Here is a 13,445-nt window from a genome sequence, read left to right on the forward strand (position 1 = left end):
AGCTCACAGTTGCAGATCAAAATTTTCACTTGAAAGCTCTAATTTTATCGTTAAAAACAGTCGTTTTCCTTGCAGGACAGGCTCATTTCAATCCTGCTGAAGAAAATGTATCCAGCTACCTAAGTTTGTCAGTTTGGTTTTATCATGCAAAAATGGTGTTTCATGGAAAAAGTGGCCTGTTCAGCCTAGAGCTTACACAATCACACAGAATATTGCAGATAGGCTGAGAACAGAATACATAATTACTAGTTCATCAAGGACATTCTTAAGTGACTGCATGGCCGTGAAGAATACAATGCCCACCAAGGACCACTGTTTACACTAAGTGGCCAGCAGTTTTCCCACCATTGTTCTTGCACCTGCAGTGCAAACAGCAACACAGCGATAGTTACTAGGGAAGGAGTTTTGAACTCCCAGAACCCTACACAGACACTTCGAGCGAGAACCGCTGGACCAAGAAAAGGCATGCGCTGCCAGGTTCATGTACCCAGTTGCCCCATGAGAAGATGGCCCTCATTAGGCTATCACAGCTTAAAATCCTTACACACTTAGATCATGAAGCCACCTCGGCTGATTCCAGGCTCACTAAGCAATCTTTTGATGAATGACTTGCCACAGATTTCAACTTTGGGCAGAAAATACCAGCAGCTAGGCTGATTGATGCATTTGTTCGGTCTGCCTCACTGTTATATTTCTCCATGTAAATTAATAAATTGTCCACATGAGGATGACATTTTATGGCAATTGCAAACATAAAATCAGAGATGTCTGGAATCTAAAAGCAGAAAAAACATGTAAAATGTTAAAAATCATCCTTCCCCCAAATACGTTTTCTCTAGAAAGAATTAAAATATTGTTATTTCCTAATTAGTTTTGAGAAGAGAGGATTATTCTACTGGATACAATTTCTTTAGTCGTAGTTTGGTGCTTTGAATATTGAAGAAAAAGTCTTTACTGGTGAGATTTAGTTGTATGCAGATACAACAAATTAGCTTGCTCGGCACCTACCCCAGCATGCCAAGAGGCTAAGATAGCTGTAACATTTCCTAGATTCATTTGCAGTTAAGAGTGTTAGATGTCATTTAGGTTCTACCAATCAGATGTGCTAAACTGAGTCTGCACTTGGGACGGGATGACATGGGGAGAGAAACAGATGTGCTCACAGGGAACATGGCAGCGGTGGCAGTCCTGGAGCTGGCAGCCAGGGCTGTGGCTTCCTGATTCAGCAGTTTCCTGGTCCTGGCACAGGCAGCAGCAACTTGATGATCCAATTCAATTAGTATGGTTTTGGGGTGTTCTTCTGGAAGATCAACCAGTTATTCTGTGGGCTATCTACAATAGTCCCCCCTTATTCTTGGGGGAGATGTTCCAAGACCCCTTGTGGATGCCTAAGACACGGATAGTACCCAACCTTATATATACTATGTTTTGTCCCATATACATATGATAGTCTTATTTATAAATCAGGCACAGTAAGAGATTAACAACAAGCACTAATAAATAGAACAATTATAACAATATAGTGTAATAAAGTTAAGTGAATGTAGTCCCCAAGCAGGAGGGAGAGGGACAGTGTGAGATTTCATCAGGCTACTCATTTAACATGTTCGGACCACAGCTGACGAAATGTAACTGAAACCGTGGATAAGGGGGGACTACTGTCTATCCTTACCAAACCCTTGGGGTTTAAACTACCTTGAGTGGATTCTGTTGCTTGCAGTCAAGAACTCTAACCAATTCACATTTTAATATTTCCATCAGCACAATCATACCTCTGGTTTCTACAGTTTTTAAGCAATATTTTCTTCCTCTATTGCTTTTCAAAGCTGGGACAACGTCCCTTGTATACAGTTAAATGCTGTTTTAAAAAAAATCAAACTACTATAGCACTGTTTTTAGATACAGCTATACTTTTATTACAAAACCATTCTTTTGGCATTAGTTGGTTATAATGATAGCAAGATACTGTCAGTGCTGCGTAGCAGCTCTCGTGTGACGAGTGCATCCCCTGCTTACTGAACCTACATTTAAGTTACCGCGTATTCATCACATACAAGTTACCTGCAGTTATTACTGCTGCAAACCCTGACACGTACGCCGTTGTTTAGGGAGGAGCTGATGCTAAGAGATTAGATTAAAGGCTGGTAAGACTACAAAAGTTCCTTTATGGGACATCCTCCCCTTCTGTTACTCTGCTTTGAAAGAATCAAATGACTTAGAGCTAGTCTGAATAGCAGCAGCGCCCAAAGAGCAGTGCACCTAGTTCTTGTTAAAAAGCGATACCTGTGCAGTGCACATTTTACTGTGCAGAGGGAATAAATAAAATTTTATTTTTTTTATTCCCAATACAAGCAAAGGGAATGATCGCTCTAGTTTTAAACTCCTCATTGGAGTCCCTTAAATAATAAAGGCATTCCATCAAGTTCTCCTGGATGGTGTTATTGCTTTGTGTTTGCTGGTCGGTCACTTTCTGTGCTGTGTTTGCTCTGAAGGGATCTTCCGATATATCTCCAATATTCCTTTCTTATAGTGTCCTTTTCTTTAGCTAGGATTTCGCACAACTGAAAATGAAAAAGAAAAGTTCATTAAAGTAAACGTGCAATACAAACTCTACAGCAAATGCCTTAGAGGCAATACAGCTTAACTCAGATCATGTCCGAGTGAGATGCACTGCTATCTTCACATCTACCCTGAATGGTAGAAATAGCTCTGCACTGAATTCTGAGTAACTATGATGAAAAAGGGCATGGTTTTCAGTGACACCAAAACCAAAGAAACCAAACCCACTGCCATCGAGTCGATTCAGACTCATAGTGACCCTACAGGACAGAGCAGAACTGCCCCTATAAGGTTTCCAAGGAGTGCCTCATGGATTCAAACTGCCAATCTTTTGGTTAGCAGCTTAACTCTTAACCACTATACCACCAGGGTTTCCTTGAGTGGCACCCCCACCCCCAGTGCCATCGAGTCGATTCCAACTCATAGCGACCCTATAGTGACACCAGGCAGACCCAATTCTGAGATAGCGAAAAGAAAAGCACTGAGTTCCACTAGCTTACCTCTAATGCTTTATTAAGAATGTCCTCCTTGTTGTCACATTGGTTTTCTAGCATGTCTTCATAGATATCCACAAGAAAGGCAATTAGGTAGGGAGAACTGTGACTTGGTTGTAAATCAAGTAATTGATTTAACAGATTGGGATATCTGGAAAGGCCACGATCCTGCAAAATTCTAAAAAAATTACACTCAATTTTGCGAAGAAAGAGGACTTAAGAAAAGAAATAGTTGAAAGAACAAGAAAAGATGACCCCTGAAACACAAGCAAGAAAAGGAGACCTATTCTGAAGTGATCTAAAGTACATGTCCACTCAATTTAGAGACTGTTTCTTGGCTCTGGCCCATTTTGAACACAGAAAAGCAAGAAGTCTCTCTTCTCTCTGAGGATCTAAAAGAGGAGAAGGAGCACCCATTTAAAACACTGGCTAAAACATCCAGGATACGGAATATTCTATCAGACAAATGTGTAACAGGGAAGGAAAAAAGGGAAAGATGAACACACATATTAAGAGATTTATCAACCAATGCAACAGGTGGACAATTATCTGGATCTTGATCCATTTATAAGACAATCAGGGAAATCTAAACGCTGACTAGATATTTTCTAATACTCAGGAATTCTTCGTCAATGGTTTTAAGTGGGATAATGATAGTATGGTTGATTTTTAAAAACCGTACACTTTCAAGAAAAAAAAAACAAAAACCCTCACTAGCTACACTAAGCATGTTGACACTTTTTACCTTTTAATTCGAAATTGTTTACTAGCAGTTCTGATACAGCTTGGTGTGGAAAGAAGCCTTAATCAAGTCTAAAGCCCTCCAAATTCTTATGCTTTCCTCTCGACAAACAACCGTGCTTTCTATTTCATAGATTAATTAGAATTTTCAAACATTAATTTTACATCTATTACATGCTAGACCTAAACCAAAATCAAACCTGTAGCTGTCAAGTTGATTCTGACTCATAGCGACCCTACAGAGTAGAACCGCCCCACAAGGTTTCCAAGGAGCGGCTGGAAACTGCCGACCTTAACCATTGCATCACCAGGGCCCCATGTGCTAGACCCAGGCACTGTTATTTTGAAACATCTTTACAATTAAGGAGTTCACTTTCTACTGAGGAATGCAGAAAATTAAATGGTGTTAATGTAAGCATTGCGATGTACAATATTCTATGGGAACAGAAAAGGGCTTAGAAAGGTGATAGATTGGCATTTCCTACGGGAATACATAAATAACTTAATCCCTGAACTATAAACTTAACTGGATTCTCTCTGTCCTTTCTTGTCATTTTAGAAAAAGAGGGCTCTCTTCTGTCAAACATCTTTCACTTGTGCTCTAGAGTCCAACCCTTTTCTTACTTTAGGCCTTTCCCCTTCCTTGCCCCATCCTTCGTACACAGAATTGTCTCTCCCATCTTAAAAGAAAAACCAACAAAAGGCATCTTTAATCATTTTCCTCGTAGCAGCTATTGGTTTCTCTCTCCTCTTCACAGTCACACTTTTCAATGGATCGTTACACTTACTGTCTCTAAATCTATCTTTCCCTATCACTTCTCCATCTACTGAAAACCACCTTCCTGTCATCTCATAACTTCACTGAAATAGCTTCCACTAAGGTCACTGTCAACCTCTTAATGGATAAATGCATTGGCCACGAAGTCCTTTTTTGACGTATCTATGGCATCTGACAGTTATTACTCCCCACCTCTTTTTTCTTGGCTTCTATCACTTCGCTCTCAACTGATGTCTTCATTACTCCTCTGGCTGTTCCTCTATGATGCCACTGACTCCACCTGCCCTGCAAATGTTCATGCTCTCCATGTCTTTCTTCTCTTCTATTCCTGGGCATTTTCCTCTACACCTATGAAGCAACTACCACCTATATAATGCTGATTCTCAAACCTGTACCTTTAGCCCCAACCACTGTTGCAAGATGTCTCATATACATTGAATTCACTTTAAAATGTCTAAAACTGAACTTGTCGTCTTCTTTTTCACCAGCCAAATTAGTTTCCCTTTAGGTATTCCTTTGCTTTGTGAACTCCAACTTATTATACTTCTAAGCTCTTGTTTCTGTTCCCAAAGACTATTATGCATTGCGGTGCTCATAATTTTTAAAAAAGTTTTTATTGTGCTTTAAGCGAAAGTTTACAAATCAAGTCAGTCTCTCATATAAAAATTTACATACACCTTGCTATATACTCCTAGCTGCTCTCCCCCTAATGAGACACTCCTCCTCTCCACCCTGTATTCCCGTGTCCATTCAGCCAGCTCCTGTCCCCCTCTGCCCTCTTATCTCCCCTCCAGACAGGAGCTGCCCACATAGTCTCATGTGTCTACTTGAGCCAAGAAGCTTACTCCTTACCAGTATCATTTTCTATCTTATAGTCCAGGCCAATCACTGTCTGAAGAGTTAGCTTTGGGAATGGTTCCTCTCTTGGGCTAACAGAAGGTCTGGGAACCAGGACCTCCGGGGTCCTTCTAGTCTCAGTCAGACCATTAAGTTTGGTCTTTTTATGAGGATTTGAGGTCTGCATCCCACTGCTCTCCTGATCCTTCAGGGAGCAGTGCTCATAAATTTAACTGTCTATATTTCTCACTAGAGAATGAGCACCTTGACTGCAAGAATTTTTCAACAAGTACCTAGGCCTACCATGTAACAGCTGTTTATTTCCCAAGTGAATTAATGAGGCTGCAATTAAATGAAAGTTTAGATTATATGCGAACTTTGTCATGAATAATTAAGAACTGAGTAAAATTGGTTAAAAAAACTATCAAAGTAATCATTCACAACTCAAACTGCAAACATAAAAATTAGAACAACAAAAAAGAAATCATCTTCTTAATATTAAAAAGTGAAGGAAAAAACACCTCAACAGGACAGTAGCTCCCATTTCTGGGGAGGCGGTTCCTTATCTCCAGATTTTATACGCCCCGAACCCTGACACATCTCCAGTGTAACTGGGCTGTATTCTTTGTGCTCTTTGGACCTAGTTTCTTTGGGAGACTCTATATTTGATGAAGAGCCTGGGTATGTCAATGTTGAGGCAAGTGAAGTCTTTTCTATTTAAGGAGTGAGACTTGTAATAGAAGATCTCTAGAAAGGAAAACAGAAAAGTGGGCTATCCACCTGTGCGATCTGTTTGTAAACAGTCTACCTTGCCTTACTGTGTTCCTGAACTAAACAGAAACTGAGTGTGGATATTTTCTTCTTTGACATAAAGCCGACCAGATGCATAAATACAACTAAAACCGCATTATTGTTCACTCATGGAGAGAAGAAGAGCAGGGCAGAGAATGCTGTTCTTGGGAGTGACCACAACACTTTACACTTCTGTCAGATCCAGAAAACTGGAAAAATTTTTAGTATTTTTTTGGAAGATTATGCAACGTATTCTACAATGCATCAAATTTGCAGCTTGTTTGTTTTATATATATAACATAAGCAAAAACAACCTCTTACCCTTTCAAATAGTTCCATGCGCTTTCATTGTGGGGTACTAGTTTGATCATTTCCAGAGTGTATCTGTAAGAAAAAAATACAAATGTGTGTATAATTTTAAAAAAAGCCGTCTATGTAAATAGTTTAACGAAATTGTGTTACAGCTTGCACTTGTACTTTCACTTGTCTCAGTCTTCACTTACCTCTTTTAATGGACTTTGCGTCTCTCTGGGTGATATTTAAATTACAGAATCCCCTTTGTCTGGAGCTGTCAATCTTATTCGCACAGTTCCACCCTCCTATCTATTTGTATCCAATTCTAGGGGAGGACACTTAACCAATCTAAAGGCTTCAATTGATGATAGGAAAATAAATTAACCTGGAAGATTTTCTTTAATTGAGGAGTTCCCTTTGAAGGAAAGGTAAGCTATAACAAGGAGGCTTTCCTTTTAGTGGTAAAGCAACCCTGTGGAAAAAAAGTCTAAGATCTACTTATGCCTGGAAAAGTCTTAAGTTACTGAAAAAGGACAACTACATAATGTTAGGAACTATGACAAAGAAGAATCAAATTACTAGAATCAGAAATGAAAGAAATAAAAAGGGTTATAAAGGAATACTCTGGATAGTTATAAGCCAAATTAGATAAATGAAATGGACAAATTCTTAGAAAGACACAAAACTAACTCACAAAGAAACAAACTAAATAGACCTATAACAAGCAGAGACTGAATCAGTAATCTACCAATAAATTTTCACAATGAAAACATTCAAAGAAGAACTAATAAAATCCTTCACAAATGCTTCTGAAAAATAGAAGGGGAGGGAACACCTCCCCCAGGTCATTTTATGAAGCTAATACTACACCTTGATACCAAAACTAGACAAAGACCCCACAAGAAAATACAACTTCTCACAGAAAAAGAAAATAAGAACAGACCAGTATCTCTTATGAATATGGACACAAAAGTCCTCATCAGAATACCAGCAAACAGAATTCAACAACATATAGAAGACTTATACACCATGATCAAGTGGGATTTATCTCAGGGATGGAAGATCAGTTTAATATAAAAAATCAATTAATGTAATACATCTTATCAATAGAAGAAAAAACAAAATCAAATAATCATCTCAATAGACTCAGAAAAAATATCTGACATAATCATGTTAAAAACAACAACAACAAAAAGGAATAGAAGGGAACTTCCTAAACCTAATAAAGAGCATCTATGAAAAACTCATAGCCAACATCATACTTACTGCTGAAAGACTAGATGATTTTCCCCAAGATAAGGACAAGTATTTCTGCTCTTGCCACTTCTGTTCAGTATTGGGCTGGAGGTTCTAGCCAGGGCAATTAGGCAAGAAAAGGAAATAAAAGGCATCCAGATTGGAAAATAAGGAGTAAAAGCATCTCTATCTGGAGACTGCATGATCTTGGATATAGAATATCCTAAGGAAGTCACTAAATACCTGTTAGATCTAATAAACAAGCTTAGCAAGGTTGCAGGATATAAGATCAATGCACAAAAATCAATTGGATTCCTATATACTTAGAATGAACAATTCAAAACTGAAATTAATAAAACAATTCCATTCATAATAGTATCAAAAGAATAAAGTACCTAGGAATAAATTTATCAAAAGAAGTTAAAAATTTATACTCTGAAAACTACAAAATACTTCTGAAAGAAACTAAAGAAGATGTAAATAAATGGAAACATATCACATGTTCATGGACCAGAAGACTTAACATAGTTAAGACCACAATACTTCCCCCAGCTGACCTACAGATTCAATGCAATCCCTGTCAGAATCCCAGCTGACTTCTTCATATAAACTGACAAACTGATTCTAAAATTCATATGGAACTGCATGGAATCCAGAATAGCCGAAACAATCTTGAAAAAGATGAATAAAGGAGGAAGCCCCATGCTTCCTGATTTCAACTTACTACAAAGCAATGGTAATCAAAACAATGTGGTTGTGCCATGAGGACAGACATACAGCTCAATGGAATTGAACTGAGGGTCTAGAAATAAACCCCTACATCTATGATCAACTGATTTTCAACATCATTCAATAAGGAAAGAATAGTCTTTTTAACAAACGGTGTTGAGACAACTGGAACATGTTGAGACAACATGTAAAAGAAAGAAGTTGGAGCCTTACCTCACACTATATATGAAAATTAACTCAAAATAGATCAAAGACCTCATTGTAAGAGCAAAAACTATAAAACTTACAGAAAAAACATTAGGGTGATCTTCATAACCTAGGATTTGACAAAGGAGTCTTACATATGATACCAAAAGCATAAACAACTAAAGAAAAAGTAGATAAACTGGACTTCATCAAAACTGTAAGGATGGTGCAGGACCGGACAGTGTTGTGTTCTGTGGTACACAGGGCTGCTATGAGTCGGAGCTAACTTGATGGTACCTAACAAGAACACACACCAAAATGAAAAATTTTTGTCCTTCAAAGGATACTATCAAGAATATGAAAAGACAACCCACAGAATGGTAGAAAGTATTTGTAAATCACATATATGACAAGAGACTCATATCTAGGACATGTAAAGAACTCTCACAACTCAATAATAAAAAGACAAGTAACCAATTAAAAGGATCTGAATAGACTTCTTCAAAGAAGGAATACAAATGGTTAATAAGCACAGGACAGGATGCGCCACATCATTAGTCCTCAGACGAATGCAAATCAAAACCACAATGAGACACTGCAAGGGCAGGACAGAGAACCAGGGACCTCCATGAACTGCTTGTGGGAACGTGAGATGGTGCAGTTGCTTTGGCAAACGGTCTGGCAGTTCCCTAAAGAGTTAACCATAAAGCTGCTATATGATCTAGAAAGTCCGTGCAGGGGTCTATATCCCAAAGAAATGAAAATATATGCCCACACAAAAACCTGGACACAAATGCTTACAGCAGCATTATTCCTAACAGCCCAAGGCAGAAACAACCCCAACGCTCATCACCTGACAACCGGATAAATATCATGTGGTATAACCATACAATGGAGTCTTATCCAGTCATAAAAAGGAATAAATGCCACCGAATTGTATGTGTAGAAATTGTTGAATTGGTGTATGTTCTGCTGTGTATATTCTCCACAACAAAAACAAAATACATTAAAAAAAAAAAAAAAGAATGAAATACTGACACATGGTACAACATGAATGAACTCCAGAAACATCACACTAAGTGAAAGAAACCAGTCACAAAAGATCACATACTGTATAATTCCATTCAGATGGAAGTCCAGAACACAGAAACATACAGAGACAGAAAGCAGGTTAATGGTTGTTTAGGGCTGAGGAGGAAGGGGAGGATGTGGGAACAGAGGCGTGACGGCTAACAGGTTTGGGGATTCTTTCTGAGATGATGAAAATGTTCTAAAATTGACTGTGGTAATGGTTGAACTTATCTGTGAATATACTAAAAACCACTTTGAATGCGTGAATTGTATGGTATGTGAATTATATCTCAATAAAGCTATTTTTTAAAATAAAGAGACACTTGCATTTTGCAACTTCTTCATATTTGGTATTCTAATATTTTATTAGTCCTATTTTTTTATGGTAGAATAACCTGAAGCATCTACCTTTTGGCAAGAAAGCTACTGAGCTTTCTAAAGGACAATGCTTTGCTTTCCTTTCCTTTCGACTACTTTTTTAATCCTCACAACAGAACACCAACAAATAACAGAGTGCTGGGTGACTCGGTCTGGATTTTCTCTGCTTAAATCCCTGTATTTAGGTTTGATTAAGAATGATAACATAATTCAGTGAGTTATCACACTGACTCTTTAGAGCACATCATCCGAAAGAACTTCCTGTGATGACAGAAGTGTTCTCTATCTGTGATGTCCAATACGGCTGTCAATGGCCACATGAGGTTACTGAGCACCTGAAATGTGACTAATGCAACTGGGGAATGAATTTTTAATTTTATATGACTTTAGTTAATTTAAATAGCCATGGGTGGCTAGTGGCTATTGTATTGGACAGTGCAGCTTTGGACAGTAATACAGTGGAAAGAAAGCAAGCATAAGGTATGGTTGAGGGCTATGTTTCTGCTCCAGGTGTAAGCCTGGAGAAGAGTTAATGCAGGAGAGTAACAGACTTTTCTTTCAAACTTAAATTACCAGAATCCTATATAACCAAAACAAAAAACCCAAACAAACCTGTTGCCGTTGAGTGGATTCTGACTTATCGTGACCCTATAGGACAGAGCTGAACTGCCCCACAGCAGCTGGTAGATTTGAACTGCCAACCTTTTTGGTTAGCAGCCGTGCTCTTAACCACTGCGCCATCAGGGCTCCAGAGCCCTATACAGAACTGATAAAAGTAGACTGAGTTGCCCCGATCAAAGCAAAAGTGAGGGCAAGGGGGATGAAAGGCAGATACCCCATAAAAATCAGCTCTCCTCAGGAGTTGTTAAAAACAACTTTTATAACTAAAACTATGACTACAATCTAATCAGGCTTTAAAAACAACGAGCATATTCTAATTGTAAAATGGTTTATCAGTTCACATATAATTTTTTTTTCTTTAAGCTTCTGTTTTATTTTAGGATGTGGTAACATTTTCCCTTGAGATTCAACAGTTCATTATATTTTAGTAACCAGATCTCTGTATTTAGGGATTACTGTTTTGCTAAATGATCCAACAATTACATTTTTTTTTCGAATAGGGTTTTCCATTCAATAATAAAGTTGAATAGCCATCCAAAGATGAGCTAATCCACTTACTTTGATTAGGGCCTGGCCTAAACTCTAACAGAAGCACAAATTTATAACCTCGTTTTAAACTTTCTAGATGTTTTCAAAAAGCATATTAAGCTTTATAAAAAATTAATTCAAAGTCCAAGTAAATAGTTCTCTCTATAACAGTTCACATATAATTGGACACTGAAACAAAATAGACAAAATCAGAAAATAGGTGGCTATTAATGTTTATGGATATAATAAATTCATGCCAGTTCACCAATTCAGAAATGTCTAGCTCCTACAACACCCTTTTGTACACCAGAGCAGTGGTTCTCAACTGAAAGTGATTCTACAACATCTGGGGACATTTTGGTCATCTCAACTGGGGTGAAGCTACTGACATAAAGTATGTAAAGGCCAGGGATGCTGCTAAACATCCTAAAACACACAGGCCAGCCTCCCACGACAAAGAATTAACCAGCCCCAAATCCTGCACTAGAGTAACGTGGCTTCTAGGGACTATTATCTAAAATGCAACAAAATTTAATGAGATAGTAAAACAGTTTCCTAGACACAATGAATTCTGATTTCTTCTCAATCTCTAGTAACATTTCAAGAAATTTAAAACACTACAAAATATAGTCTACTATATTACTAGTAAACTTATTATAACATGTTCCATCTCAGTATTCTGTCCCATTCAATGAGGGTAGGATCCAGGTCAGTCTTGACCTTTGCTGTATTCCCAATGCCTAAGACATGGTAGGCAAGCAAACACATTTTTAATAAATAAGCAAATAAAGGAGGTTACTAACTGGACTTCTCTCTCCAATAAAACAGGATCATTGTAGCCAGTGGTGTTAGAAATTACAAAGTATCTTTGGTTCCAGACAGAGTTATTTCTCACATCTTCCTTGAGAAGTTGGTCTACATACTGTAATTCATTATCCCAAAGTTTAAATTCCTAAAAGAAAATAAAAACAAAACATCCAATTGGAAATGTCCTATTACTTATAAACAGTAAGTAAGTAAAAAAGAAATACACCCACTCCTCACTTATCGACATGGTTAGGTTCCAAAAACCAGGTCATTGTGTGGAAATTGGCATTATGCGAAAGTGGAGGATGACCACATCAGACCACAAAATGGAAGATACTACAGTATTACATAACTGTCAAATGACAGGATTACATAACTGCCGAACTGCTGAGAATCATGGCCCAGCCAAGTTGACACATATCCTTAACCATCATAGCCAGCGTTACTCTCACCTCGTACCTCGGTGTTCATTACCGCCAGGTGTCGCTAATGCACAAAATAGTAGATTTTTTACTATCGTTGTAGTTGCAAGATGTCAGATAATGGCATAGTCGATAACTGAGAAGTAGGTGTGAAAGTTAAATAAAGGTAAGAAGGTAGAAACGAAGATGTAGAATTTATCACATATTTGGAGAGACGTGATAGTTGCAAGTCAAGGAAAGAAAGGGAGATAAGAGTATAAAACTAGAGAGCCTGGGAAAACACAACAGAAAGCAGGAAAGAAATCATCAAAGGGAATGGTAATGGGGTGGGTGGAGGGGAACCCAGAAGGACAGCAGCAAAACAAAAACCTGTGGCCATCGAGTGGATTCCAACTCAAATCCACTCCACAGGACAGAACTGCCCCGTAGGGTTTCCAAGACTGTAAATTTTTATAGAAGCGGACTGCCACATCTTTCTCCTGTGGAGCAGCTGGTGGGTTCAAACTGCTGACCTTTCGGTTAGCAGCTGAGCTCTTAAGCACTGTACCACCAGGGCTCCTTCATCAGCAGCAAAAAAAGTGGCCTGTAATTCGGTACAATGTTCTCGAAGAACAATTTAGATACCAAGAGGCACGTTCACCCTATCTCACCAGAGAATAATTCTGAACTAGCTCAAAAGAAAAAACAAGCAAAAAGAACCCCGTATCTACCTAAATGCTTATGCATTTGTTTATGTTGAAAATTTAGGAGGAAAAAACGGTACAAACTCATTAGTAAGAGAATGATTAACTACAGTACAGCACACTGATCTGATGTGACAATACACGAAGCCTTTACATATCACGTGAAGACAGCAGAGAAACAAAAGTATATACAATATTTAGTAAACAGGCAGATTAAAAAATGCACATAATGATAAAAATCACATCAAAATACATGTGATGAAACAGGTACACACAATTTCATTTTGGA

The 13,445-nt window shown here is 38.1% G+C and overlaps 1 protein-coding gene across 1 annotated transcript in view; it reads right to left on the minus strand.

Annotated features, from left to right (window-relative positions):
* Positions 1–804: 804 nt before the first annotated feature.
* Positions 805–13,445, minus strand: part of FNTA (farnesyltransferase, CAAX box, alpha) — a 34,412-nt gene continuing 21,771 nt past the window's right edge. The window contains exons 6-9 of the mRNA XM_049865955.1: positions 12,048–12,196; positions 6,523–6,585; positions 3,060–3,231; positions 805–2,561 (exon numbers count right to left, since the gene is read on the minus strand). Of these exons, the coding sequence (XP_049721912.1) occupies positions 2,439–2,561; positions 3,060–3,231; positions 6,523–6,585; positions 12,048–12,196 (507 nt within the window). The 3' untranslated portion in view covers positions 805–2,438. The remainder of the gene's footprint in view (positions 2,562–3,059; positions 3,232–6,522; positions 6,586–12,047; positions 12,197–13,445) is intronic.

Source organism: Elephas maximus, chromosome 22 (genome assembly GCF_024166365.1).
Source record: "Elephas maximus indicus isolate mEleMax1 chromosome 22, mEleMax1 primary haplotype, whole genome shotgun sequence".
NCBI lineage: Eukaryota > Metazoa > Chordata > Mammalia > Proboscidea > Elephantidae > Elephas > Elephas maximus.